General features: G+C 45.8%; 1 protein-coding gene across 1 annotated transcript in view; it reads left to right on the top strand.

The window, feature by feature from the left end:
- Window positions 1–23,875, top strand: part of ST8SIA1 (ST8 alpha-N-acetyl-neuraminide alpha-2,8-sialyltransferase 1) — a 78,077-nt gene extending 54,202 nt beyond the window's left edge. Inside the window, exon 5 of the mRNA XM_044452161.1 lies at window positions 23,341–23,875. Within this exon, the coding sequence (XP_044308096.1) occupies window positions 23,341–23,827 (487 nt within the window). The 3' untranslated portion in view covers window positions 23,828–23,875. The remainder of the gene's footprint in view (window positions 1–23,340) is intronic.
- Window positions 23,876–24,388: the final 513 nt, after the last annotated feature.

Raw genomic sequence — 24,388 nt, 5'->3', positions numbered from 1 at the left:
GAAATTCTGGGAGTGCTTCCAGAAACTTGGACACTGGCCTTCCACAAGCACACCAGAGTCCTGGAGCTGAGCTGGACAGATCCCTCACATCTTCCCACCTTCCTTCCCCTTCTGATTTGCTGCAATTAGATGGTCGGAATTATCTCTCTAGCTGCTTAGTTAGATAGTTCGCTATCTCTAAATAGGAGAATTATTTTGCAGAGGGGACCTTCAGCTCCACACCCTTCTTACTCTGCAGAGGATGCTTGTAATCTTCAAGTTCAGAGGGCTACAGGCATCTGCCTGGATCTCCTTCTAGCACACTGTCAGAACCTGGAGTCATCCAGTGGCACTGGCTGGCAAGACATCCAAGATGGTTGGAAAGACTTCTTCATGCAGCTTCTAGTTGAACTATGGAATCACCTGTGCCATGATGTGATGATGAGAGATGGATGGACTTCTTCATCAAGGGAGCTGCAGCCTTGAATTCGGAACTCCTAAGCAGGGGTATCATGGATGGGACATCCTGGAGTGCTTTCATTCATAGGGTTGCCCTAAGTTGGAGATGATGTGATGGCTACCATCTCACATGTCAAAGGGGAGCATTTCTCCAAACTGTGTGGAATCAGTTGCTGAATTCTTTGCCAGAAGGTATGATGAATGTCTAATCTTAGATGGTTTAATGGGGGTGAGGGGAGGCAACGCAGGAGAAGTTCATCAGTGGGAACTAGCTGTAGGAATTGCATGCTCCTTCTTGAAGGAAAATGCTGCCGAACACCAGCTGTGGTGAGTAACTTCAAGAGGAAGTTGAAGTTGTCCTATCCTGCTGGTCAGCTTCCCAGGGCACTAGATGAAGCATGGTTTTGATCCAGCAGATCCAGCACTGTGTTCTGACAACCATCCGATTCCTCGTCCATCCAATACCATCTCGCAACACAGAGTTCACCAGTGCATAGAATGGGAAGGTTGCAGTTCATCCTTTTGAGTGCAGATTGTTTGCTTTGAGGAAAAGCGTGCTGTCATTCCTCTGTCCTGATGCCCTTTCCCATTTGGCCCACAAATTTCCCATTTCTTTAGCAATCAAGAGCTGAGATAACAACTCTTTCTAACTCCTCCACTCCATCACAGCTCCCTTCCTCTCTGTGCACTTTCATTTCAAACCTTCCAATTGCTAACTAAGAGATGAAAGCTGGAAAACTATGGGGAGGTTGGAGCTTATGTGCTTTGCTTCTTAGATTTTTTAAAAATTGACTTGTCTTGTATCCTTTGATCCCTGGTACATTTTTCCATCCGGTAATGATTTACTGGTTGAGGAGCAACTGCAGGCAAGTGTATTGAGAGCAGATGGACCCGCACAGATGTTTCAAATCAGATTGTGAATCTTTACGAAATTGAAAGGGGGGTTTTATGCATGAAGAGAACATAAAAGGCTTGGCCATCCTTTTGAGTTGTCTGTACTTGGAGGAAAGGAGAAGGTGAGGCAGGGAATACCAACAAAGGAGAGGGAAGGAGTGGAGTTGGTGGTCCATGGTCCTTGTCAGGACACCCCTTCCTCCCTTCCGACTCCCAGTTGTGACCTTGGGTGGGGTGGGGGCACCCAGGGTGGTTCTTTGCACTGGCAGTAAGGGGGCGCGGTGAGGGCTTAGCCTTTGGAATCGGAGGACATCAGTGCTCAGACTCTGAAAAATGCCATGGACTCCTAGACAATGCTGGGTTGCCATTGGAGTGTGCCCTGAGTTACTGAGGTGGCGATCGTACCTGTAACGTCTCCATAAATATCTTGGTTGTCTGAGGCACAGTCCAAATGCCCACTTTTACTTGTTTAAATGCCTGTGCTGTATTTTACATTTTTAACTGCTTTAATTACTTTTTTGTTGCTTAATGAGTTGTAATCCACGCGGAGAACATGAGATATCAGGCAGATTAGAAATGTAATAAATAAATACAGAAAGTCCCTTGAGTGAAGGGACTGAAGTGCAGGGCACACAAATAATAGAGCTTAATTGATTTATCTCCATCTTATTTAATTAGCCGAGAGCAATTTTAGACTGAATGTGATTTTAATGGCTCAGAGTGCCGGTGGACATACTCCTGGCAGTCCTTTTAAGAGGCAGCACTGTTGGGAGAGCTCAAACGTTTCCTTTTGCTGAGGATGAAGCGCTGGGCCCCTCTTACCTCCCCAGACTCCTCCACCTTTTCACATCCGCAATGGGTGCAACAAAGGAGCATTTGCTTGTATGCTGCACCAGGAGAGGGAGGATTGTTTGCTATGGTCAACACTAAGCAAGCTACTGGCTCCCTTGGTGTTTGTTTCCTTCCGTCCTTCCTTCCGTCCTTCCTTCTGTCCTTCTTCTCTCAGAATTGTACCGTCAACATTTTGCAAGAGTTACATTCAAGGACTAATTTCTTCTTGTTAGACTATTTTATTTATTTATTTAAAACTGTTATAGACCATTACTAACGTCTCAGGATGGTTTACAACAAGCACAGATAAAAATGGCCCAGCAATGCACAATAAAATCACGATTAAAACCAATTAAACATTAAAATAAAAAGAGAATAAAAAGAATAAAACCATTGCTCTCTTGCTTTGTAGTTCGTATCAGCACATTAAGGCAACAATTCTAGGCTCATGTTTCCTTGAGTAAGTCCCATTGAATTCAATGGGAGGTTTTTATGGGTAGACATGTCAAGGGCAGGCTACCAGGCATTTCATAGAAGGAAAAGAGCTTATCACACTGGGGTGACCAGATCCCTTGCCACTCACTGGGACTTCCTAAGCTCACATTCCCAGAGACTCCCAGAGTTTTCTCTGGCTTTAGGAATGGCCCCTTCACAGAGATTGCCGCCTGAGAGGCTGCCCTACCATTTCAGAAAGCATAACTTTCTGTTACAATACATTATATGCCACCATCAGGATAAGCAACATGGCTTTCCAGATGTCTTGGCCTACAACTTCCATGATCCCTCACCATTGGCTATGCAGGCTCAGACTGATAGAAGCTGTAGGACAAAACATTTGGAGGACCACTGGTTGTCCAACCCTGTGCTGCATAATATAATTGCAGATCAGCTCCACAAAGTTTTAGGATCCATGGTCCAGGGCATTAAGAAAAGAACCTTATCTTTTTCAGACAACAGATTGGTTTTCCCCCGAAGCAAGTTTAAGTCTGCTCCAGTGACATCCCAAAGCATGCCCTATAGTTTGCAGTGTGAAAAAGGAGAAAGGTTTGGTAGTACAGTAAAGGATCCAGGTTTATCTTCTGGCCTCTCTAGTTGGAAGGATCAGAAGATGTGAAACAGCAACAATCCATAGCAAGTCAGAGTAAAGAAAGCTGTGTTAGATGGAGAAACAGAAAACCGAATCATATGCCTAGCCCCAGCTTTCTGTACAGCTCAGGTTAAAATAATACAGTCTTCTTATCCCTCCGATGTGTACATCCACTCAGGGTGCTAAGCATTTAAATACCTGTGATATAATCAGACTCGTATAGGTATCCCCTTGAGACCGATACATAGAACTCAGAGATAGGAAAAATTAGTTTGATTCTGATATGTCAAGTGCTGTCCCATATTTATTCTCACAATCACTTTAAGATTTCTGGAAATGAATTGTTTGGAGACAGAGAGAGAGAGAGAAAGAGAGACAGATCAGGAGTATGTTTCCTGTTATGACTCCATGATTCTAGAAATAAAATGTTATTACTGTCAGGCAAACCAAATCAGGATATGCCTATAAAATATATTGTTCTTCTGAGTTGCAGCTTCTGAATTCATTGTGAACAAAAGAAGTTTTGTGCATCTTCCTAGACCAAGGCAATATGGACACAGTCTTAAACAACCACATAGAGTGCTCATTATAGGGAGACCGTGCAGCTAACAAAGGAGAAAACCTTATTGATCAGTCTGTGGATAAATCTGACAATCCATCATATTTTGCCAGTGCTTAAAGAACTTCACTGGCATTTAGTTTTAAAAACAATTTAACAGGCTAGCTAGGACCTTTTGGCTTGCTATCCTATACCTGTCATCCAGCAGGAAGTTCCATCCTAGGTAAAGTACAAAAATTAAATAACAATAAAGTAACGGTAAATACAGCAGGGGTGTGTAACATGTTGGTTCACAGCCCCATGTACCTCCTCCCTTTCCCCTCTATTACCGTCCCCTCAATAAATCAAAAAAGCAATTCTGTATAACTGCAGAGTAGCACAAGGGTCAAATTTGGCCTGCAAAGAAGCTAACACCTTGGAAGACCAAAAGAAGATCCAGGGTGACTTAGACAAACTGGAACACTGGGCCGAAAGCAACAGAATGAAATTCAACAGGGACCAATGCCAAGTTTCCCATCTAGGGGGGGAAAACCCATATGCATCAATACAAGAAGGAGAATACTTGGTTCAACAGTTCTACAAAAGAAAAGGACCTTGGAGTTGTTTGTTGTAGATAGCAAACTAAATATGAGCCAGCGATGCAAAGCAGTTGCAAAAAGGGGGAAATTTTTTTTGAGATGCATAAATAGAACTAGAACTTCCAGAACAAGAGAGACACTAGTTCCCCTTGGCTCTCACTAGTCAGACCTCACCTGGAATACTGTGTTGTGTTCTAGATACCCAAGTTTAGAAAAGATGCTGAAAATGAGAAAGGGTTCAGAGGAGGGCAGGGAAGATGAGTCGGGGCCTGGAAGCTAAGCCGGATGAGAGGCTAAGAGAGCTGGGCATGTTTAGTCTTGAGAAGACTGTGAGGGGACATGATAACACTCTGCATGTACATCAAAGCTTGTCACAAAGAGGAAGGGCAAACCTCTTCACTTACCCCCGAGGGCAGGACATCAAAAGACAGACTTAAACTGCAGCATGCCAGGATCAGGCTAGACACCAGGAAAAACTTCCTCACTTGTCAGAGCAATATGACCGCAGAACCAGCTGCCCGGAGAGGTGCTGGGCTCTCCCACACTGGAGGCATTCGGAAAGAAACTGGGCAGCCCTCTGAGTGGGATCAAGCCAAAAAGAGTAAAGCAGGTTCTCCCTTGTCACCAATAGGTACCCATCAAGTCGTTCCCCTCAAAATTTATTTGCAATTAGCTCAAAGGAGCTGGTCCTCTCTTGGCTCTGGAAATCACCACTGAAAATCCAACCCATTTGGAGCTCATTTGCTCTGACAGTGAGGAAGCTTTTCCTGATGTCCAGCCTGAATCTGGGTTGTCGCCACTTGTCTAGATTATTCCGTGTCCTGCACTCTGATGTCAGCAAGAAGAGCTCCTGACCTTCCTCTCTGTGACAGCCTTTGAGGTCCTTATAGAGGGTTTTCATGTCCCCACTCAGTCTTCTCTTCTCAAGGCTGAACATGCCCAGTTCTCCCAGTCTCTTCTCACAGGGCAGTGTCTCCAAACCCTGGATCATTTTTGTTGCCCTCCGCTGGACCCTTTCTAATTTGCCTCCATCTTTCTTATATCTTGGTGCCCAGAACTGGACTCAGTTTTCCAGGTGTTCCCATGTTTCTGCCGGTGTTGACAAGCCTTCCCAGTGAATCTTCCACACAATGCAAGGACACAGCAAAATAAGATGCATGTTGTACACAACATGTTGCCAAGATGAAGAGGTTTCTTGGATCAGCTGTGCCAAGCTTTCTTTGCATTAAGTGGCTCATCCATGGCTTCTCCTCAAGCTGGGGAGCATGATCAAATGTGGTGCTGCTGGATTCAGCCCTGGGGCCAGGGCCCTCCAATATTTGGAACAATGGATGAGGAAGTGTAGGGCGTTGCAGATGACACCAAATTGGGTAGGAGAGCTGGTGCCCTGGAAAACAGAAATAAGATCCAAGGTGATCCTGATAGGCCGACGTGCTGGGCTGAAAACAACAGAATGGGGTTCAACAGGGACAAGTGCCAAGTTCTGCACCCAGGAAAAAGGGTCACCCCAGAGTTCAGGACTCAAGAAAGGGCCTTCCTAGGTCTTCACAAAAGACTGAACACAGACATCCCCAAATCCTCTTTCTTGAAAGTTATCCGGGGACATATACACATTTCAAACTTTTGGCTTCAGCATCTCCATTGTAGCACAGTGATAGATTGTTATTTTCTGTGCACAATAATTACTGTTTCTGCTGGTGCTGACAAGCGTTCCCGATGAATAAAATTATGTGTCTCAGTAGGAGCTGTATTTCACATCTACAGCAGTGATGAAATATGTACAGTTTGCTCCATTTGTACACACGCCAGTTCTCTTTTATAAATTCACTGTATTGTAATTTACTACACAGAGGGTTACTTTAAGGGCAGTGAGGTAGGTTTGCTGAATCAATTCACTATTATCCTTGTATTGCATTCACACTCTACTTCTCTTCCTCCTGCAAGGAACCCAGGCAGCTTACCACGTGCTCTTTCAATCCATTTTATCCTGGCAACAACAACCCTGCGAGGTAGGTTAGGCTGAGAGTGAGAGACTGGCCCAAAGTCACCCAATGAGCTTCATGGCTGAGTGGGGAGTAGAACTCAGATCATCCAAGTACCAGTCCAGCATTTGAACCACGACGCCACACTTAGTCCTTCTCCTTCAGGAAAGCTTCTTATTTGAACTCTGATTATTAGGGGGAGAGGGTGGCCTTTATTTATTTAGTTACAATATTTGTAGACTGCTCCATATATAAACTGATTCCGGTGCAGTGAACAATAAAGATAAAACCAAAGATAATAGTAAAACAATAGAAACATCCTGAATAAAAATACTGCTGGTTACTTCCGGACATCTTCCTGAAATTAAAGTGTTTTCAGGAGCATCCAGAACAATGTACGGTTCGTGTTTGTCTGAGTTCCAGAGGTGGGGAGTTCCAAAGAAGTGGAGCCATCACCCCGAAGAAACTTCTGGGTGGATCGCAATTGGCTTGTAAGTCCATGCAGAGCCATTGGCACCATGGTACTCAGTGACCAGGCAGGTTGGTAAGGGAGAAAGTGTTCTATCAATTATGGGCCTAATACAGTCTAGCAAAGAAGTGAGTGTCCTCCAGTGATTTATTTCTCCGTCTTTTGCTGGCTGATACTCTACCCACTGTGCTGCGTTTCATATTGCCATTAAATGGCACACATGCACTTAAATTTGCTTAATTTTCACCTCATTTCTTGGTCTACTTGATCATTCCACTTTGGGTCTGTTCTCTGTGACCCCAACACTGTATTCTTTCAGTGGTCCTATATCTCATTCATGCAGTGCCTTTAATTTTACTGAAACATTTCCTTGACTTCTTCCTAGCCAACTTTATCCCATCCAACCCTAAAGCAAAAATTGTCACATCTTGTCATAAATGTCTGTCTTTCTCGGGCGTTCTGCAAAGGCTGCTAGTAAATTCTCTACTTCATGCTAATAATTCAAAATGGAATTACAAATGGAAAACGCATTTCCGTGCTGAATCACCAAGAAATTATTATTATGCCATTAGCTGGAGAAGACTCCTGTGAGTCCCTTGGACCACAAGGCGATCAAACTGGTCAGTCTTAGAGGAGATCAACCCTGACTGCTCTTTAGAAGACCAGGTCCTGAAGATGAAACTCAAATACTTTGGCCTCCTAATGAGAAGGAAGGACTCACTGGAGAAGAGCCTAATGCTGGGAACAATGGATGGCAAAAGGAGAAGGGGACAGCAGAGGATGAGGTGGCTGGATGGAGTCACTGAAGCAGTTGGTGTGAGCTTGAGTGGACTCCAGGGGATGGTGGAGGACAGGAAGGCCTGGAGGAATGTTGTCCATGGGGTCGCGATGGGTCGGACATGACTTTGTGACTAACAACAACAACAAGCTGCTTGGGACCTATCCAATGGCAGCTCTTGCCTCTACTTGAAGTGGATTCAGTTCTGGTATACAGTGCTACCTGGGCTCATGAATGCCTCGGCTCACGACCAAATTGGGTTGCAAACAAGAATTTCATGGAAACGTTGACATGGGTTGTGAACTCCGCGTTGGGTGGCGACCAAGATCGCAGCCATCTCCCCACTTGGGGGGTGGGTGGTGGGATGGCCGTGATCGTGTTGGTTGCGCGGGGGGGGGGGAATGGCTGCGATTGCGCCCATCTTTCCTGCAGGAGCACACCCATGCCAGGGTTTCTTTGAGAAGCATCACCCCAACATAACTGTAATGAACAGAGTGATGAATCTGATGAATGATATCGTGGTCTCTCATTTAATAAAGAGCCTCTCTTGGCAATAAAGAGCCTCTCTTGGCAAGGAGATCCATTGACTTGGTTCTGCTGCTCAAAAGTAAATTTTAGTTCACTTGGAATACTCAGCTTAAGAATGAGTCCCTCGGTTTCTGATGCTCAGGCTGCATGTACAGTTATGTACCCAAAAGGGCATCAGCCATGTGCAAGAGAGAGAGAAGAAGACATTGGAAAGAACTCCAAGCTTTTCCATTTTACAAAATACCTTCAGGAGGAAAGCGCCCTAAAGGGGGTGGGGGAACCCCAACATACTCCAATGACAGAATAGGCTCAGTAGCCATACACTGTCCATCAGGGGAAAACAGAAAACTCAGCCAGGCAGTGTCTGGAATCATACATAGGGATATTTTATTGAACTTTCTGCCTGGAAACTCCCATTTCTCAAAAGCTGAAACCATGCAGTTTTGAAAGTCATACTTGACAGGGTAAGTATAGTCTTTCAGATACTGAAGTCATCAGCTGCTTTTAGCCCCTGAATAACTTTGTTTCATGTCTGTGTTTGCTTTGGTCTGCGTCTACAGTGAATCAAGATTATAGTAGCTTTTTATGCTGCTGTTTTGATCAGGGAATATTCTGCAACGTTGTCTACAAATGATATCAAGTGCCTGGATGTGAGGGTCTAAAGGTAGCGCGTCCCATTCTTATTTTTAGTTTTTCAGAGTCGTGGGCAGGAGAGAACTGAGGTTGCCTGAGTGCCTGGGTGGTGAGGGGAAAGGATTGTGCCTTCCTGTCCCCAAACTTAACGCTGCATCTTTGGGCAAAGCTCAAGTCCATGGCAGGCGCTTGATACCTTCTGAAGCCAAGCAGGGGTTCAGCCCGAGTGCCTCCATCCAGCTCCAAAATCTAGCCAGGGGGTTCTCCTTGCTCCAGTAGTGGCCCAGGCAGGACATGCCATCAACACCTGGCAGGGCTGGCTGCTCAACCCCTCTCTTCCTGTTTTTGCCTGCCACGTGGCTTGTTCTGGCCATATTTTCAGTTTCCCACAAAGCACACAACCTAGATTCAGGGAGTAGACTCAACACCTCTGCAGACACATCTTCAGAAGACCCAGGAACAGAGTCCCACTGAGAGAGGGATGGGGAAGATGCTGCCAAAGCATCAAGGGCTCGGGAGCAGGAAATGGGGAGAATGTGATAGAGAGGAAGCTAGTCAGATGACCCTTAATCCATCAGAGGTCCCCTGAATCCATGGGAAAGCAGGTTCCTGGTGAGATGGAGGAGGAGGAAAGAATCACAGATCCAAGAACGAGGCATCCAGTGATCCAGGAGACTGGCAATCAAAGAGGCCCCCCAGTGGAAAGGGTGTGCAATACACTGTCCTTGGTTGATCCGGGAGAGCCCTCTAGTGGAAAGACCCACCTTGAGGATGGGATGTAGTGACTCTTGTACCTGGACGAACATAGCCCTCCCAAATATCCGCTTTCATTCCTGCTGCTGTAACAGGAATTGGATTCTGTACTCAGTAAAGTCAGCTTGAATCTTCCGGTTCTAAAGTTTGCTCCATAGCCGAAAGCAATACTGGCTTGTCTTGGCTGAACTGGTGGAACTTCCTTGTCTATAGAAAGGGAAGAGATCCCGTCTTTCCTCTTTGTGGCAGCCTTTCAAGAACTTGTCAGGTGAATGATCCTGACCGGCCAGCCTGCCTGTGAATGCATTTCTAGAACATCTATTGGATGTATTTATTTTCTTTGCTACACTTGTAGGCAGCCCCATCGCCCGAAGGCTCTGTGGGTGGCACACATGCATAGGGTGGCCTCTTCCAAAGAAGTACAGAATGGGCATGGAATGGGCTTCCTCGGGAGGAGGTTGAGGCCCCATTGGTGAGGGTGTTCCAAGGATAGGCTGGACATGCGCATGGTAGGCATGTAATGAATGGAGCTGGCTGGAGCTGGGAGTCAGACTAGATGGCCCGGGGGACCCCTTCTGACTCACTCTGTTTCTATGTTTCTAAGATGAGAAGCATCCAATTAAGTCTGGTTTCTAATGAAAATATTTTAGATGTTAAGCTGATGGTAGTTTTTGCATATTGGATTTTTTAGCTGTTTTCATTTGCCTACTGGGATTTCAGACTGTGTTTTATTGTGCTAGTATTTTTATTGCCCCTTTTGCATTTGATTAATTGTTAATTAGTTGTGGGACCCACTGCATACCCAAGTGAGATTCAGGGCTTCCCAAAGGAAGTCCCAAAATGAGGGGAAGCACTTGTTCCTGGGAGGGGTAGGTTGGTGGAGATCCCTTATGTGAGCTCTGCTACGAGGCTGGCTTCTTCCTGAAATGAGTGTTTCCACTCGTTTTGGATTATCCCCAGAAGTACAGAGTCGCCACTGGGCACGTGGCAGGGGCTGCTTGTACAACGGAAGCACAAGCATGCAGGAACCTAAGAAGTGCCTTGCTGGATCCTGCCCAGGGTCCGTCCAGCCCAACATTGTGCTCACACAGTGGCCAACGAGCGGCCCCAGGAAGCCCAGAAGCAGGGCACGACCGCCGCAGCACCCTCTTGCCAAGGTTTCCCCGCATCTGGTCTAAGGAGGGTGGGGGGGACAGGCATATTCTTCCCCTCCCAGGAGGAGGTCCAGCAGAATGCACCCCAGCTGCCCTGCGGACTCCCGTTCTGGCAAAGAGGGGTGGCAAGCAGCCAAGGCTGGCAGTAGGAAGCCTGCAGGCAGCTGTCACTCTCACTCTGCTCCGTGCTCCCACCGTGTTCCCCAGGCGACCGGTGGGAAGACCAAAGCGGGGAAGGGACCCATGCGCGTCACAGGCTTCGGGGCAAGCGAGCCGAACTGCATGGCTTTTCATGCCATGCAGCTTTTGCTGTGTGCAGCGGGCCCTTGTTAGAGGTTGGAGGCCATGCAGCGCAGCGCAGGGCCGCAGGGATGGTGGCCGGATTGCAGGGAAAACCATATGAGGCGACCCGGAGGGAGATGGGTCTCTGCAGCCTGGAGAGGAGGAGACGTAGAGGGGATCTGTTGGCGGGATACAGGTACATGAGGGGGTGTCACGCGGAGGTGGGCAGAGACCTGTTTGCCCCTGCAGAGTTGGGCAGGACGCGTTCCAACGGAGCAAAGCTCAGGGAAGCAAGGTTCCATTTGGATGCCAGGAAGTACTTCCCGACAGTTAGGACCCCCAGGGTATGGAATGGGCTTCCAGGGGAGGTGGTTGAGGCCCCATTGGTGAGGGTGTTCAAGGATAGGCTGGACATGCAGATGGTGGGCATGTCATGAGTGGAGCCGGCTGGATCCGGGGGTCAGACTAGATCGCCCAGGAGGCCCCTTCTGACTTGCTTTGTTTCTATTGTTTATGTGTCTTTCTGTTAAGGCCACGATCTCTGCTTGTTCAGATACATTCCAGGCAGTGTATATTTGCCACTTATTCTTGCCAGACAATGTTTGCTAAGAAAGCATTCTCAGCAAGAGAATGACAATGCTGCTTGCATTTTCAGAAATGTGCATTTCAGGGTTTTGTAGATTATTGCTCTTTGTCATGAGAGCACTTTAAAAACATGAAATGCATTATCTGACTTGGGTAGGCTGTGAAGAGCTCAGTTCAAAGAGGAAGTACTTGAGACTTACGATCTGGTTTTGCTTATAAATATACCAAAGTGGCTGCGTTTCAGCTTCTTTACAGCTTTTAGTCATGTTTATAGAAGCAAAGCTAGGGGGACATAGCAAAGTGAGAAACCTGACAGTTTTACTTTTCGTTGTGGAGCAGCAGCTAGCAAGATGGGGTTCCAGCTACCTGGGCAGAGTAGCATTGAATGAAAGGAAGATGCATGGTTGTGCCACAGACGTTAGAAGAGACTGCCTTTTCCTTACTGTCCGGGTTTAAAGCTGTGGAATGGATGTTCATTTCCAGTAAAGCCCACAAAGGTGGCTTCATGGTGTGAGGGAGGGGAATGGAAGGGAGTCTCCTGGAAGAAGACTTATTTTATTCTATTGTATTTCATTTATGTAAGCCGTCCTGAGGTTTTCGTGACAGGACGACATATAAATATTTTAAGTAAGTAAGGGACTGCAGGTGGCGCAGTGGTTTAAACCACTGCACTGCTGGGCTGGTTGATCAAAAGGTCCCCGGTTCGAATCTGTACAACGGGGTGAGTTCCCGTTGCTCCGTCCCAGCTCCTGCCAGCCTTGCAGTTCGAAAGCATGCAAATGCAAGTAGATGAAAAGGTGCCACTTCGGTGGGCAGGTAACAGCGTTCCGTGCACTTCGGTGTTTAGCCATGCCGGCCACATGACCACGGAGACTGTCTGCAGACAAACGCTGGCTCCCTTGGCCAGGAAACGGAGATGGGCACCGCCCCCTGGAGTCAGGCATGACTGGACTTCACGTCAAGGGGAAACCTTTACCTTTACCTTTACCTTAAGTGAGAGAGAGAGAGAGAGAGAGAGAGAGAGAGAGAGAGAGAGAGAGAGAGAGAGAGAGAGAGGGCATGACTGGCTGCCTGGAAACTTACACACAGCACGGCTCTTTTGCAGCTTGCACATGTGGTTGTACTAAGAGACACGATCATCACCGTACTTTCCCATTGACTGCAAGCAGTGCTGAGAGAGGGGTAAGCTTTTCTAAAAGTCATTGCTGTCCTCCTGGCTGATAGGGGCTGCTTTACTTCAGATGGAGCTTGGGCAGGGTTGTTCTGGCCACACTAATTTAGCCTCAGGTGTTCTAGGCTGTCTCAGAGAGGGGTATGGGGGATCATGGGCCAGGAGACTTGGTTCCCATCTTTCTAAAGCCAGCCAGTTCTTCCACATTTAAAAATGGACTTGTAGGTTGGAACTGTGGGGGCAGTACTGCAAAAACTGTCAGAATGCCCCTCCTGGATGGAATCTACCTCCACCCTGAGATCAGTATCTGAGGCCTTCATCTGAATGTTGCCTCTGACAGAAGAGCTTCTCAGTGGTGGCCCCCTTATTCTGGAATGATCTCCCCACTGAGACTTGCCCAGAGCAAACTCTGCTTTTTCTCTCTGGGCAAAGCCTTCCTCTCCCTCTCCCTCAGTTGAGGCAGGCTCTGGGAATTCAGGGCTAATTGGGGGTGACTGGGGGGGCACACACTGTGGCACAGCGCCACCTAGCGGTTATGTTGCAGAAAAGCAGGCAAGGAAAAGCTCTTTCTGTGGTTTCATTCTCTGATGAAACCGAAGTAGACACAGTGGGTTAACAGTCTTGAATGGGAAAACCTCACCCTAAGTAGGCACAATTAAGTATCCACGTAGCCACTTTCTAAATACAATAAGATCATATGTTACTGCTCCAGAGTTGGAATATAGGCTGTCATTCATGCTTCCACAAACAAGCCAAGAGAGCTTTTAGGGAAGGTCAGCCCTGCCTGGCAAGATAAATCACACTTGAGCAGGGCCAGGCTGCTGGTAGGAAGGCTGCGCTATTGTTGAACGAAAGGAAAGAAAATAGAATCTTGGCCGTGCAAGATAAAAGGGGAAGGGCAACACCCAGGTCCCGGAGGCGCCATGTTGTCCTCACCCGTGCAAGCCCTGCGAGCTTCTGCGCATCCAGCCCAGCCGCCGGAGCAAGGCAGGCAGGCAGGCGGTGGCAGCAATACGCACGTCATGCATTCGCCGCTCAGCGCACTCCGCGCACTGGCCGTTCGCAGCCTTTTAGAGGAAGGCTGGGGAAGGGGCAGGGAAGGAGGTGGGGGCTCCAGGCTCGCCCCCTTCCAGCGCCTCCACGTGTCCTTTTTGCTCCTCTCCAACTTTCATTTGCAACTCGGGGGAGGCAGCCAGCGGGGATCGTTCTGCACCACCTGTGGGGCAGGTTGGAAGCCCCCCCCCCCCGCTGTTGGAATCCCATCACCAAGGTTGCAGGAGCTCATGCTGGGACTCCAAGGAATCTCTAGCCCCCCAGGCGATGTTGTGAGGCCGTAGAATTGTGCTCAAAGAAGCCCTTTTCTTGTTATGCTGAAGCTAAACCATTTCTTGGTGTAGCATCTGAATGCGCCTGTGATGTCAGAAATTGTAGTTTGGATTCCGGGAGATCCGATCCTGGCAAGTTTGTGCAGAGTACAAGCATCTTCATCGGTGAGCCAGTTCACAGCTTTTCCATTCTGAGAGTCCTTTTGCTTTGCTCTTTGCTCTTCGCTGTTTGACCAGCATCATAACCAGCATCTGTTCCCACAAACCTATGGACTGTTCCTGGTTTTCCTACTTCCTGCCCCAAACCCTTCCCTTCTATTGATTGCTGTGCATTAAAAATGAAGTGTGTTTCTAAAATGATTTTTGTTAATAATGCATGTAATATTTTAAATGGGATGTGATTAACCTTAATTATGGCACTGGTTTTAACAGCAAAAGAAAAAAAGATGGATGAACCTATGAATGTGTGGTTGTTAGAACAAAGACTTGTACTAATTACACACAACCAATTCTCATCTGTCAATATGTGCCTAGAAGATGTTCTAAACTTTGAAATATAAATGCAGATAAGTAATCCTCCCTCCCTCCCTTGTTCTGTTGTTATAGCAACTGGTAAATTCCCTAACTGAAATGGCATTGCGATGAATGAATCTGTGACTGCAGTTAACGATCCTTTGCATTACTTACTTGCAGGCCAGTTTCGGATAGGGGCGAAGCTTCCCCTTGATGTGGGAAGCTTTGTTATGATCCTTGCTGTCTGCATGAACTCTCTCAGAGCAGCTTCCAAAACACCACGAGGTCTCACTTCTTCATGCCTTTGTAAACCTTTCTGCTGTTTTTCAGTTCCAAGGAACTCCAATCTCTGAAGGCAGAGTAACTCCAGTTCACGTCATACTGGGTTGTCTGTTCCTAGAGGAATCTTGCATGATTAGGTTAGCTAAAGGAACCTTGCACCCATATATGCCCTCCCGCCCCTTGAGGTCAGCAGCAGATGCCCTCCTCTGGGAACCCTCTGTGAATGAGATTAGGAGGGTGAGTACCCAGAGGAGGGCTTTCTCTGCGGTGGCACCCAATCTATGGAATGCGCTCCCCAGAGAGGTCCGCCTGGCGCCGTCGTTATTTGTTTTTCGGCACCAGGCTAAGACCTTTTCATTTAAAACTTATTTTAACTGTTAATTATTTATTAACGAGGTTTTTTTTAAGCCGAGAATGCACTGGGGGAGGTGTTATTTATTGTATTATTTATTGTATAATTTTAGTATTTATGTGTTGTGAGCCGCCCCGAGGCTTTGTTGTGATGGGGCGGCATAGAAATGTTTTAAATAAATAAATAAAATAAATTTGCGAAGAGAGTACCTTATGTGAGATCAGTTCCTAAATGTTACAGCCTCAGACATTTTTACAGGAATGATCCATTTGATGTTGATATAGAAACAGATACTGAATTCCCAGGCATGTTGACTCCCCTCAGCATAGGTGAATCAGCATTTACAAATACGATGGGAGAACAGTTCAAAATGTTGCTGTTTTAAGATGACTGGATGGCCATTCAATTCGTATTGCATTCAAGCAGTGCAAGCCAGGCAAATCGATATTCTGTGCCACGTAATAGCAAAAGAAAGAGTACTGGGCCTACCTTTTCCCCTCTGTAGGTTGCTATTTGCAGGTGACAAATCTGAAAAGACTGTGAAGTTTAAAAAAATTAAAAAGCTAATGTGGAAATACCCAAATATGTTGTGAGAATATCCACCTATCTGAAATGTTTGCATCCTGCCATGGGGAATACATACCTTTTCTTTGCAGTATTCTGCTCAATGCATTAGTAATAGTCAAGTCCACCGTATCCATTTTTTCACTGCTTTTTGTCGTGTGTGGGGCCAAAAGCCCTAAACGGCTTGGGTCCTGGCTACCTGAAGGAGCGCTTATGTCTGTATATGCCCGACCGCCCTTTGAGATCTGCGGGAGAGTCCCTTCTCCGGGAACCCTCCATGAAAGAAATTAGGAGAGTAAGTACTCGGAGGAGGGCTTTCTCTGCGGTGGCGCCCAACCTATGGAATTCACTCCCCAAAGAGGTCCGCCTGGCACCGTCGTTGCTGGTTTTTCGGCGCCAGGTAAAGACCTTTTTATTTAAACATCATTTTAATTGTTAAAACGTATGATCTGGCCAGGGCAACTTCTTCTTCCTTCTCTTTTCTCCTCCTATATTATTTATTTACTTATTTTATACTGATAATTTTAATTTTATATTTGTAACTCAGTGTATTTTTTGTATTTTTGTATTTAATGGTAATTTATTATGTTCTATTGTATTTCAATGTATTTTATTGTGTTGTAAGCCGCCCCGAGGTTTCGGCAAGGGGCGGCATAGAAATGTTATAATAATAATAAATAATAAAAATTGTCTGGCTGGGGACATGTGCTAAGGAGTTCCAACGGTTTGCTTAAAGTGAGATAACTCTTTGTGTGTGGACCTGGATTTAAATCTGCCTTTCCTCTTTTGCTCTCAAAGTCTCCCCTTTTCAAAAAGTAACACGGGCTAGTTCCTACAGTACATAAATGACCAGCACCTTTCTGTCTCCTCCATCTCTGTCATTTTCCCTCTTCATACTATAATCAGGCCTGACTCAGTGTGACCAATTTAACCTCGACTCATAATGAAGCATGCTTTCAGTAATGACTCATCCGCTGACTGGTTGCAAGATTCTGTTTGGTGATCTAGTGCAAAAAGCTTCACATTTGTCCGGAAATCTCAGAATCGCGGAACTAGGAGAACGTGTGCTTGGAGCTCCATGGAAGATGCCATGCTCAAACCTCAGCGGTTTAATGGCAGAACACGCAGGCACCCGTCTCTGACAAAGACAACAGCCCTGCTGGGTAGCCAGTGTACCGAACTGGCTATGAGCATAGACAGAAAATTTTATAAGTTCTGGGTCAGGTACACAGTTTCAAGGTAGCAGTGAGATTCTGAATGGGTGAGAGGGCAAGGACAATGGGGAACAATACAGAAACATTGAGACATCATTATAGAAATCAGGAAAAACATTATGATCCATTGAAAACTTGAGAAGCAGAAAGCAAATAAAACAGGAAATCCAGCAGGTTTAAAATTTATTTGTACAGGTTTTTGTAGGCCAACTATAACTGCTGGAGCCTTCCTAAGTGGCTTACAATACATAAAACATATTAACAAAATAAAACACATTAAAACCAATTAAAACATCTATGAAAGCAATATAAAAAGGGCCACAGCAGTCAGGCTAATATTTATTTATATGGAATTGTATAAATTCATATATACAATTTAAACAGAATTCTATAAATTTATTTATATGGAATTGTATAAATTTATTTATTTATAAATTTATTACAGAATTTATACACAACCAAAATGTCCTGATTTTTTTTTTTTTTTTTTTTTTTTTGCAGCCAGAGTACAGAATTCCTTAAGACAAAGTGTGAGCTGGCCTGGTATTTTTCCATTGCAAAGGAACTGCAGCTGCCAATGGCTAGGAAGAAAAACCCTGCAGATGGGGAGGGGAATAAGGGCACTGTTGCCAGTTTTCATATTTTAGGACACACAAAAGTGTATCTTTATTTGAGGATTTATTTGGACTTTCCCAACACATTCAAACCACAGGAAGGCATGGCACGATTTTGAGGGGAATGGGAGATTTTAATCACATGGGACCCTAGCCATTATGCAGATAAAATACATGCACACTGGAACTTGCCTGGGAGTTCTTTGTAGCTACCGATGCTGCAGGAGGGGAAATCCCCTGGTGTGGGTTGTGTTGTGCTTATGAGCTCCAAGGCAATTTTGGTCATCCAGAACAGCCTCTTCTTGGTCTGGAAGATCTCAGGAGGGTTCTAAGTCAGGCCGATATTGCATGGAGAGCCACATCTCTGATATACCGGAAAACCTGGTTTTTGTGACTGCCACAGGTCCAGCTACCTAACACCTCCCTTGGCATTCCCAGTATAAAAGTGAGTAATATGGTGAGCCTTTACACTGGTGGCAGCCTCCACCAGTTCCTTAGGAGCAGGTGGGGAGTGAAAGGCCTTGTCAGGATTGGGACCTATGTATATTTTATTTGTGCTGTGGGCCACATTTCCTCCTCCTAACATCACAGCCTCAGGCCCTTTTCCTGGCAAGAATACTCTTTATTGTGTCTAAAGAATGGAACCTAATATCTGGGGAAGTTGTGGGCTCTCCTTCACTAAATACACTTGAACAGTGACTGGACAGTCATCTGAACAGGATGGTGTAACTTAGTTTCCTGCAATAACAGTGGGTTGGACCCAATGGCGTTCTGACCCCTTCCAACTCGGTATTCTGTGATTCTGCAAAATGCAAATCATCCAGAGGAGCCTCTGAGCTTAACAAAGCAGTCTGTTGAAGCTAATCTGGTGCTTACTTCCCAAAACTCTCCTTATGGGCATGTTTGTGCCCTACCCCGTAGGGAGGGGTCATCTGAAAGTGAGTAGACTCCTCTCCACTCACTGCCCATCTAATTCAGCCTCTCACCTCTGATGGCACCTTGCCACAGGGTCCAGTTTAGAAGGAAAGGCTTGACCCACATCTGGGAAGAAGAAGAAGTAGCGTTAGAAGGGGCCTATCAGGCCCTCAAGTCCTTTGACATACTAGCTTGATGCATTGCTATGCAGGCAGGCATTTCACAGCCCATTTGGCCTTTTCTGCGGAACCAGCATACTGCAAATGGCAAATAAAGAGAAAAAAGAAGATTTGTTAAGAGTAGACACTTCCCGAACTATAAAGAGGGGAAAAGAAGATACCATTGTAAGTGGAGTGCTGAAGATCAGGAGGCAACGCTCAGCTTTGTCCAGGTCAGCAAAGGGTTTTATAAGGAAGCCAGTGAAAGAGGAAACACAAAAAGGAAGCATTTAATCCCTGGCCCTTTTTTTCTATACCACTACCTTAGTTTCCCTCCAATAAAATTGTCCCAATTGGTGTAATAAAAATATAAATTTAGTGTGGCAGGATTTATTCTTGGCAAATGTAGGCAGACTCCTAGTAGTCACTGCACAGTTATCAAGAAGCTTAAAAACGGACCCCGTTATCATATGTTTGGGCTAGAACAGGTCTAGCATTTGCCCTTCTTCAATTCTGTGGCATCTCTAGGGTTTCTACATGAACTTCTGAGACTACCTTAGCAACACCTGAGCATATGTCATCTGGCCCTGAAAACTATACCTCATCTAAGGTATCTAGATATTTGCTGGCCAGCTCCTTGGTCTTGAACTCCAATCCTGGCCCTTCACCAGAGAATGTATGCAAAGGTTTTAAAATAAGAATGGAACAGTTCTACCTTCTCATTAACATTTCATCATTTTGTGGAGCCGGGGATCTACCATTTACCTCTGCTTGCTCCAAACTTACCTGAAATATCTCCTGGTTTTGCTCATTGTGCCTTTACCAAGTTCAGCTCATTCTGGCCTTTAGGCAGGATCAGGACTTGGGACATTCTGCATACCAAGAACATAGATGGGGCTCAAATAGCATAGCCCAAACGCAAGAGTTGAGTGTGGATTGTGGAACTGTAGGTTGTTGTTGTTGAGCATAAGCAGTCATGTTGTGTGAACCGAGCTGCGCTAACAAGCCATGACTTGTTAACCATGAACAAGTCATGGAAAGAAACCATGGTTTGTTGTTGGGTTACGAATTGTGGGTTGTTCACCATTGTTCATTACCATGGCTGTGCTCAGACCACAATGTAACCAACATTTCAACAACAACCCACAATTCAATGATAACCCTTGAATGTGGTTTATTGCATTGTCCAAATCCAGACACAGCCTATCACCGAGCTATTCAAAGATTTTTAAAAGAGATTTGATATGTGTACGATGTTATTTGTACTGTTCTTCTAGGAATTGTTTTCATTACCATTTTTCTTGCTATTTTCTATGTTTTTGTTTGTACTGCTGTTATCACCTTTCTAGAAATTTGATGGGGGGAAATGGGCCTCTGCCAGAAGATGTACGTTCTGCTGAGGTACGACAGAATTGACTTCATTGTCTCTACTGTGTAGTGCAGTGAGTGGGTAGAAATCGTGTTGCTGTGACTAACGAAGCCAAGGAACGGAGGCAAGTTAGAATGCTGAAGAGGTGGTTCTGGGGGGAAAGTTCCTCCTGCTAGACAAAACAAGCAGAAATCAAACCCACGTACGGCAACGCTATGTGCGTCGTCTCTGTAGCAAATAAAGGTTCTGTGATAATAACCCCAGGCAGAGCAACTGAGAAAGCGAGAAGCAGAGAGGTGGGTGGATAAACAGATTAAATCGTGTTTGCATTCCCTTGAGAAAATCAGTTAACACTAAGGGGGGGAAGTGAGAAAATGGAGAATGCCTGGCCATGGTTTCTCATCCGCAGAGTTGCCAAATGTTGATCCAGCCAGCTCTGGTGCAGCCTCTGGGAGACCCTCCTCTGAGAAATGCAGCTGATTCTGACTTGGCAATCCTTTTTGGTGTCAGGTTAAGTGCGTTCGGTCGTCTGTTCGTTTGTTTTTCATTCATTTCTGTGCATCTAATAATGGAAACTCTGGGAAGTGAATGACAGTTAACAAATACTATAAAATGCATCATGAAACAACAATGTAAGCATAAAACATATAATTTTAAAACCATATTTTAATAACTGAAAGAAGCTCAGTCTGCTTGGCCTGCTAAAAAACAACTGGCAATACCCCCCCCCCCTCCCCATGTGCTGTTTGATGTTGGTAAATGGAGTTGGTGGTCCCAACCTGGGACCAAAAATACTAAAATTGGTACCCGTGGGGAGGTCATTTGGGGCGACCACAGAGAAGGCCCTTCTTGTTGCCACCATCCAAGCCTTCCTTGGAGGTGACATTTGAAGGACATGTTCCCAGTCCAGCACAAACGGTGCCTCATGATGGAAGCATCAATTCTTTGTGTAAGTGAAGTACTGCATCTCAATATAAGTGGTAGACTTGGTTAAGAGCGTTTCTTCCAAAGTGTTCCTAGACCTTACAATGCCCTCCTTACCACTCATAACACTTCTCCATTTCTTCCTCCTCACTTCCTCCTTCTCATGATGGCTGGTTTTGTTTCTGAACTCCATACATATTGTTATAAGTATAGATTAGGGGACAAGTGGCTGGAGAGCGGCACTTGTGAAAGGGATCTTGGGGTACTGGTTGACTGTAGGCTAAATATGAGTCAGCGGTGTAACGTAGTGGTCAAGAGGGCGAACGCCACCCTTGGTTGCATAGCCAGAAGTGTGGCTTCTAGATTGAGAGAGGTGTTACTGCCACTCTACACGACTCTGGTGCGCCCGCAACTGGAGTATTGTGCTCAGTTCTGGGCCCCTCATTACAGGAAGGCCACCAGGTCAGAGTCAGTGCAGCGTTGGGCCACAAGGAAGGTGGCCGAATTGCAGGGAAAGCCATTTGAGGCGAGACTGAGGGAACTGGGTCTTTTCATCCTGGAGAAGAGGAGACTCTGTGGGGGAGGGGGGGATACGTTGCTGACATATAGATATGTGAGGGGGTGTCATGCAGAGGTGGGTTGAGACCTGTTTTCCCCTGCGGATTTGGGCAGGATGCATTCCAATGGAGCAAAGCTCAGGGAACCTAGATTTAGTGTGGATGCCAGGAAATACTTTCTGATGGTTAGGACCCTTAGGGTATGGAATGGGCTTCCAAAGGAGATGGCTGAAGCCCCATCAGTGAGGGTGTTCAAGGACAGGCTGGACATGCACATAATAGGCATGTCGTGAGCGGAGCCGGCTGGAGCCGGGGGTCAGACTAGATGGCCTGGGAGACCCCTTCTGATGCTCTGTTTCTGTATTTCCATGAGATTAGGCCTTTGAGCTGTGTACTTTGTGGACCATAAATGATGCGCCTCTTGCTGGACCTCCAGAGATTTCCATTTGTGTGCAGCCTCTGTTCTCATTGTAACAATTAAGCTACTTGAAAGGCTGCCGTGTGGTCCCTGGGAGAGCATCCCTTGGCATAAGGCAAATCAGACCCTCACGTCTCAGCTCAGGGGCAGATCCAGCCCTGTGCTTCCTCCCGTCAGGTGCCGGAAGAACCATACTAGTCACCTTCCAAAGTTGGAAAAATAACCTCAGAGGGGGAGAGATGGGACTGCTGCAGTAGACTGGTGCTATGGATGAACTGCAGTCGGCAGGATATGAGTTGCCCCCAAGCGTCCTCACTGGATGGACTAAAATGCCTTATAGTGAAATTGGCAAGGTGGGAGGATGGGGGGAGCACCCCATCTTTCCTGCACCCCACACCCCGCTTGGATTTATCCCAGGGGCTTCCAGACACGGAGGGCATCTTATCATCTTACCTTCATGATCTTTAACAAGCAGAAAAGGAGGTTAATCACTCATTCTGGCAGTTTCTGCCTATGACTGTAGAGCCGATGACTTTCAGCCTTTTATGACCCTTACTTTGATTCCCTCTTAGCTTCCTGCTCTTTTGACCATTGTTTTTTTGGATGTCCTTTGAAAAATGGCTTCATGGCACTTTGTGCACGAGAATGACAAATGCCGCCCCTTCTGCAGGGAGTTCTTTTGGTTTTATTGGCTTGTGGACACTTCCAGAGGCTTCATTCTTTGCTGAATTCCTCAAGAGTCACCTGCCGCACTGTCAGATCGGCTGATGAGACAGGTTAAGAATCCGTGGTAGTCTATAAGAAAATGTATTACTGCCCGAACCTTTTATACCTGTTTCTTTGTTTGATTGTTTAAAATGTTTACATGCTGCCTATTCCACCAGTGGCATCCCTAGGCAGCTCACAATAAAGGCAATATAAGGAAATATGAGTGAATAAAGAAATATGCTCTTTTAACAGCCACAAAGTTAGCAGAAAGTTAGAAATGAGATTAAAATGATTAGTGCTATTCCAGTTAGCCATAAAAAGATACAGGTTTTTAATGTAAGTTTGGCTTTCCTTCTTTACTTAAAGAGGTCAGGCAAACATAAGATAATTAGAGAGTAAATCAATAAAATGAGGGGCACAGCAGAGTTTGGTGTCCATAGGGGGAAGGAACCTGGAAAACAGAATCCCGAATCCCAACAAGATTTCAGTCACAGCCCCAACTGTGTGCAAATCTTTGTTAAACTAGGTTTCACATTTCAGGTAACACATTTTTAATCCTAGTTTTGTGCGGTTCGCAGAATTTCCTTCAGTTTCCAAAAGCCTTTCCTGTTAGTATTTGCAAGATCTTTTCTAACCACGTTTTGAACTGATGGTAAGGCATTAATTTCTCATTCTTTCCTCCCCACCGCCTCCATGTTTGAACAGGTTCCAGAACCTTCTCTGGTCCCGGAAAGCGTTTGTGGAGAGTGTTAAAGTCTACAACCAGAGCTACATTTATATGCCGGCCTTCTCCATGAAAACGGGGACGGAGCCTTCTCTCCGGGTCTACTACACCTTAGCCGATGTTGGCGCCAGGCAAAGGGTGATCTTTGCCAACCCAAATTTCCTGCGCAGCACCGGAAAGTTCTGGAAGGGCAAAGGAATTCATGGAAAGCGGCTTTCCACAGGCCTCTTCCTGGTCAGTGCGGCCCTGGGCTTGTGTGAAGAAGTGACGATTTATGGCTTCTGGCCTTTTTCAATAGACTTGCATGGGAAGTTTATCAGTCATCATTACTATGATAATGTATTGCCTGACTCAGGCTTCCATGCCATGCCAGAGGAATTCTTGCAGCTTTGGTTTCTCCACAAAAGGGGAGTACTACGGATGCAGCTAGAACATTGCGAAGAATCTGTATTTTATTCCGCAGACTGAGAACTTTGAGGAAGATCTGAGGAAGCCTGTTCTGAATTCTACAACAAGCACAAACTGAAAAAAGGGAAGGAAAACAACCCAAACCCAATTTTTATCAGATTTGCATGGCCTGTCACAATAATAAATAATGTCATCAACCTGGAAATGAAAAGAAGAATTAAGAGTCCGTTCGTGCGCAGTCCCGTCAAGTCCTTGGTGGATGTTATTCAGCAAAATGAAGTTTGACTGTGCATTGCCAAGGTTGTAATTCAAGAATATTAAAAGGTTTCAAGAGGGGTAAGGTTGCAAAGGGCTTTCAGTGATAGTGCTGAATACTTCATGTTGTTCAGATTTAAGACTGATACCCATACGATTGGGAATACAGTTCTTTCTTTCAGTGGTTTGTTGCCAACACTGGATCTCGAAAGGTGCCTGTAGCCATCCATCCAGTTTCCGTCAAGAAGCGTTGAACTAATGGTGGAACAGTGCCAATTCTCTCTCTTTATTTTTAAATAACCAATAACTTCTTTCGGTAGCAGCATTTTGCAGTCCTTGTAGCACAAACTGGGGATTTTTTTTTAA

This window comes from Varanus komodoensis, unplaced genomic scaffold, assembly GCF_004798865.1.
Source record: "Varanus komodoensis strain SLA01 unplaced genomic scaffold, ASM479886v1 scaffold70, whole genome shotgun sequence".
Classification (NCBI taxonomy): Eukaryota; Metazoa; Chordata; class Lepidosauria; order Squamata; family Varanidae; genus Varanus; species Varanus komodoensis.
Note: the sequence above shows the minus strand (reverse complement) of the source record. Positions and strands in the feature narration are given on the sequence as shown.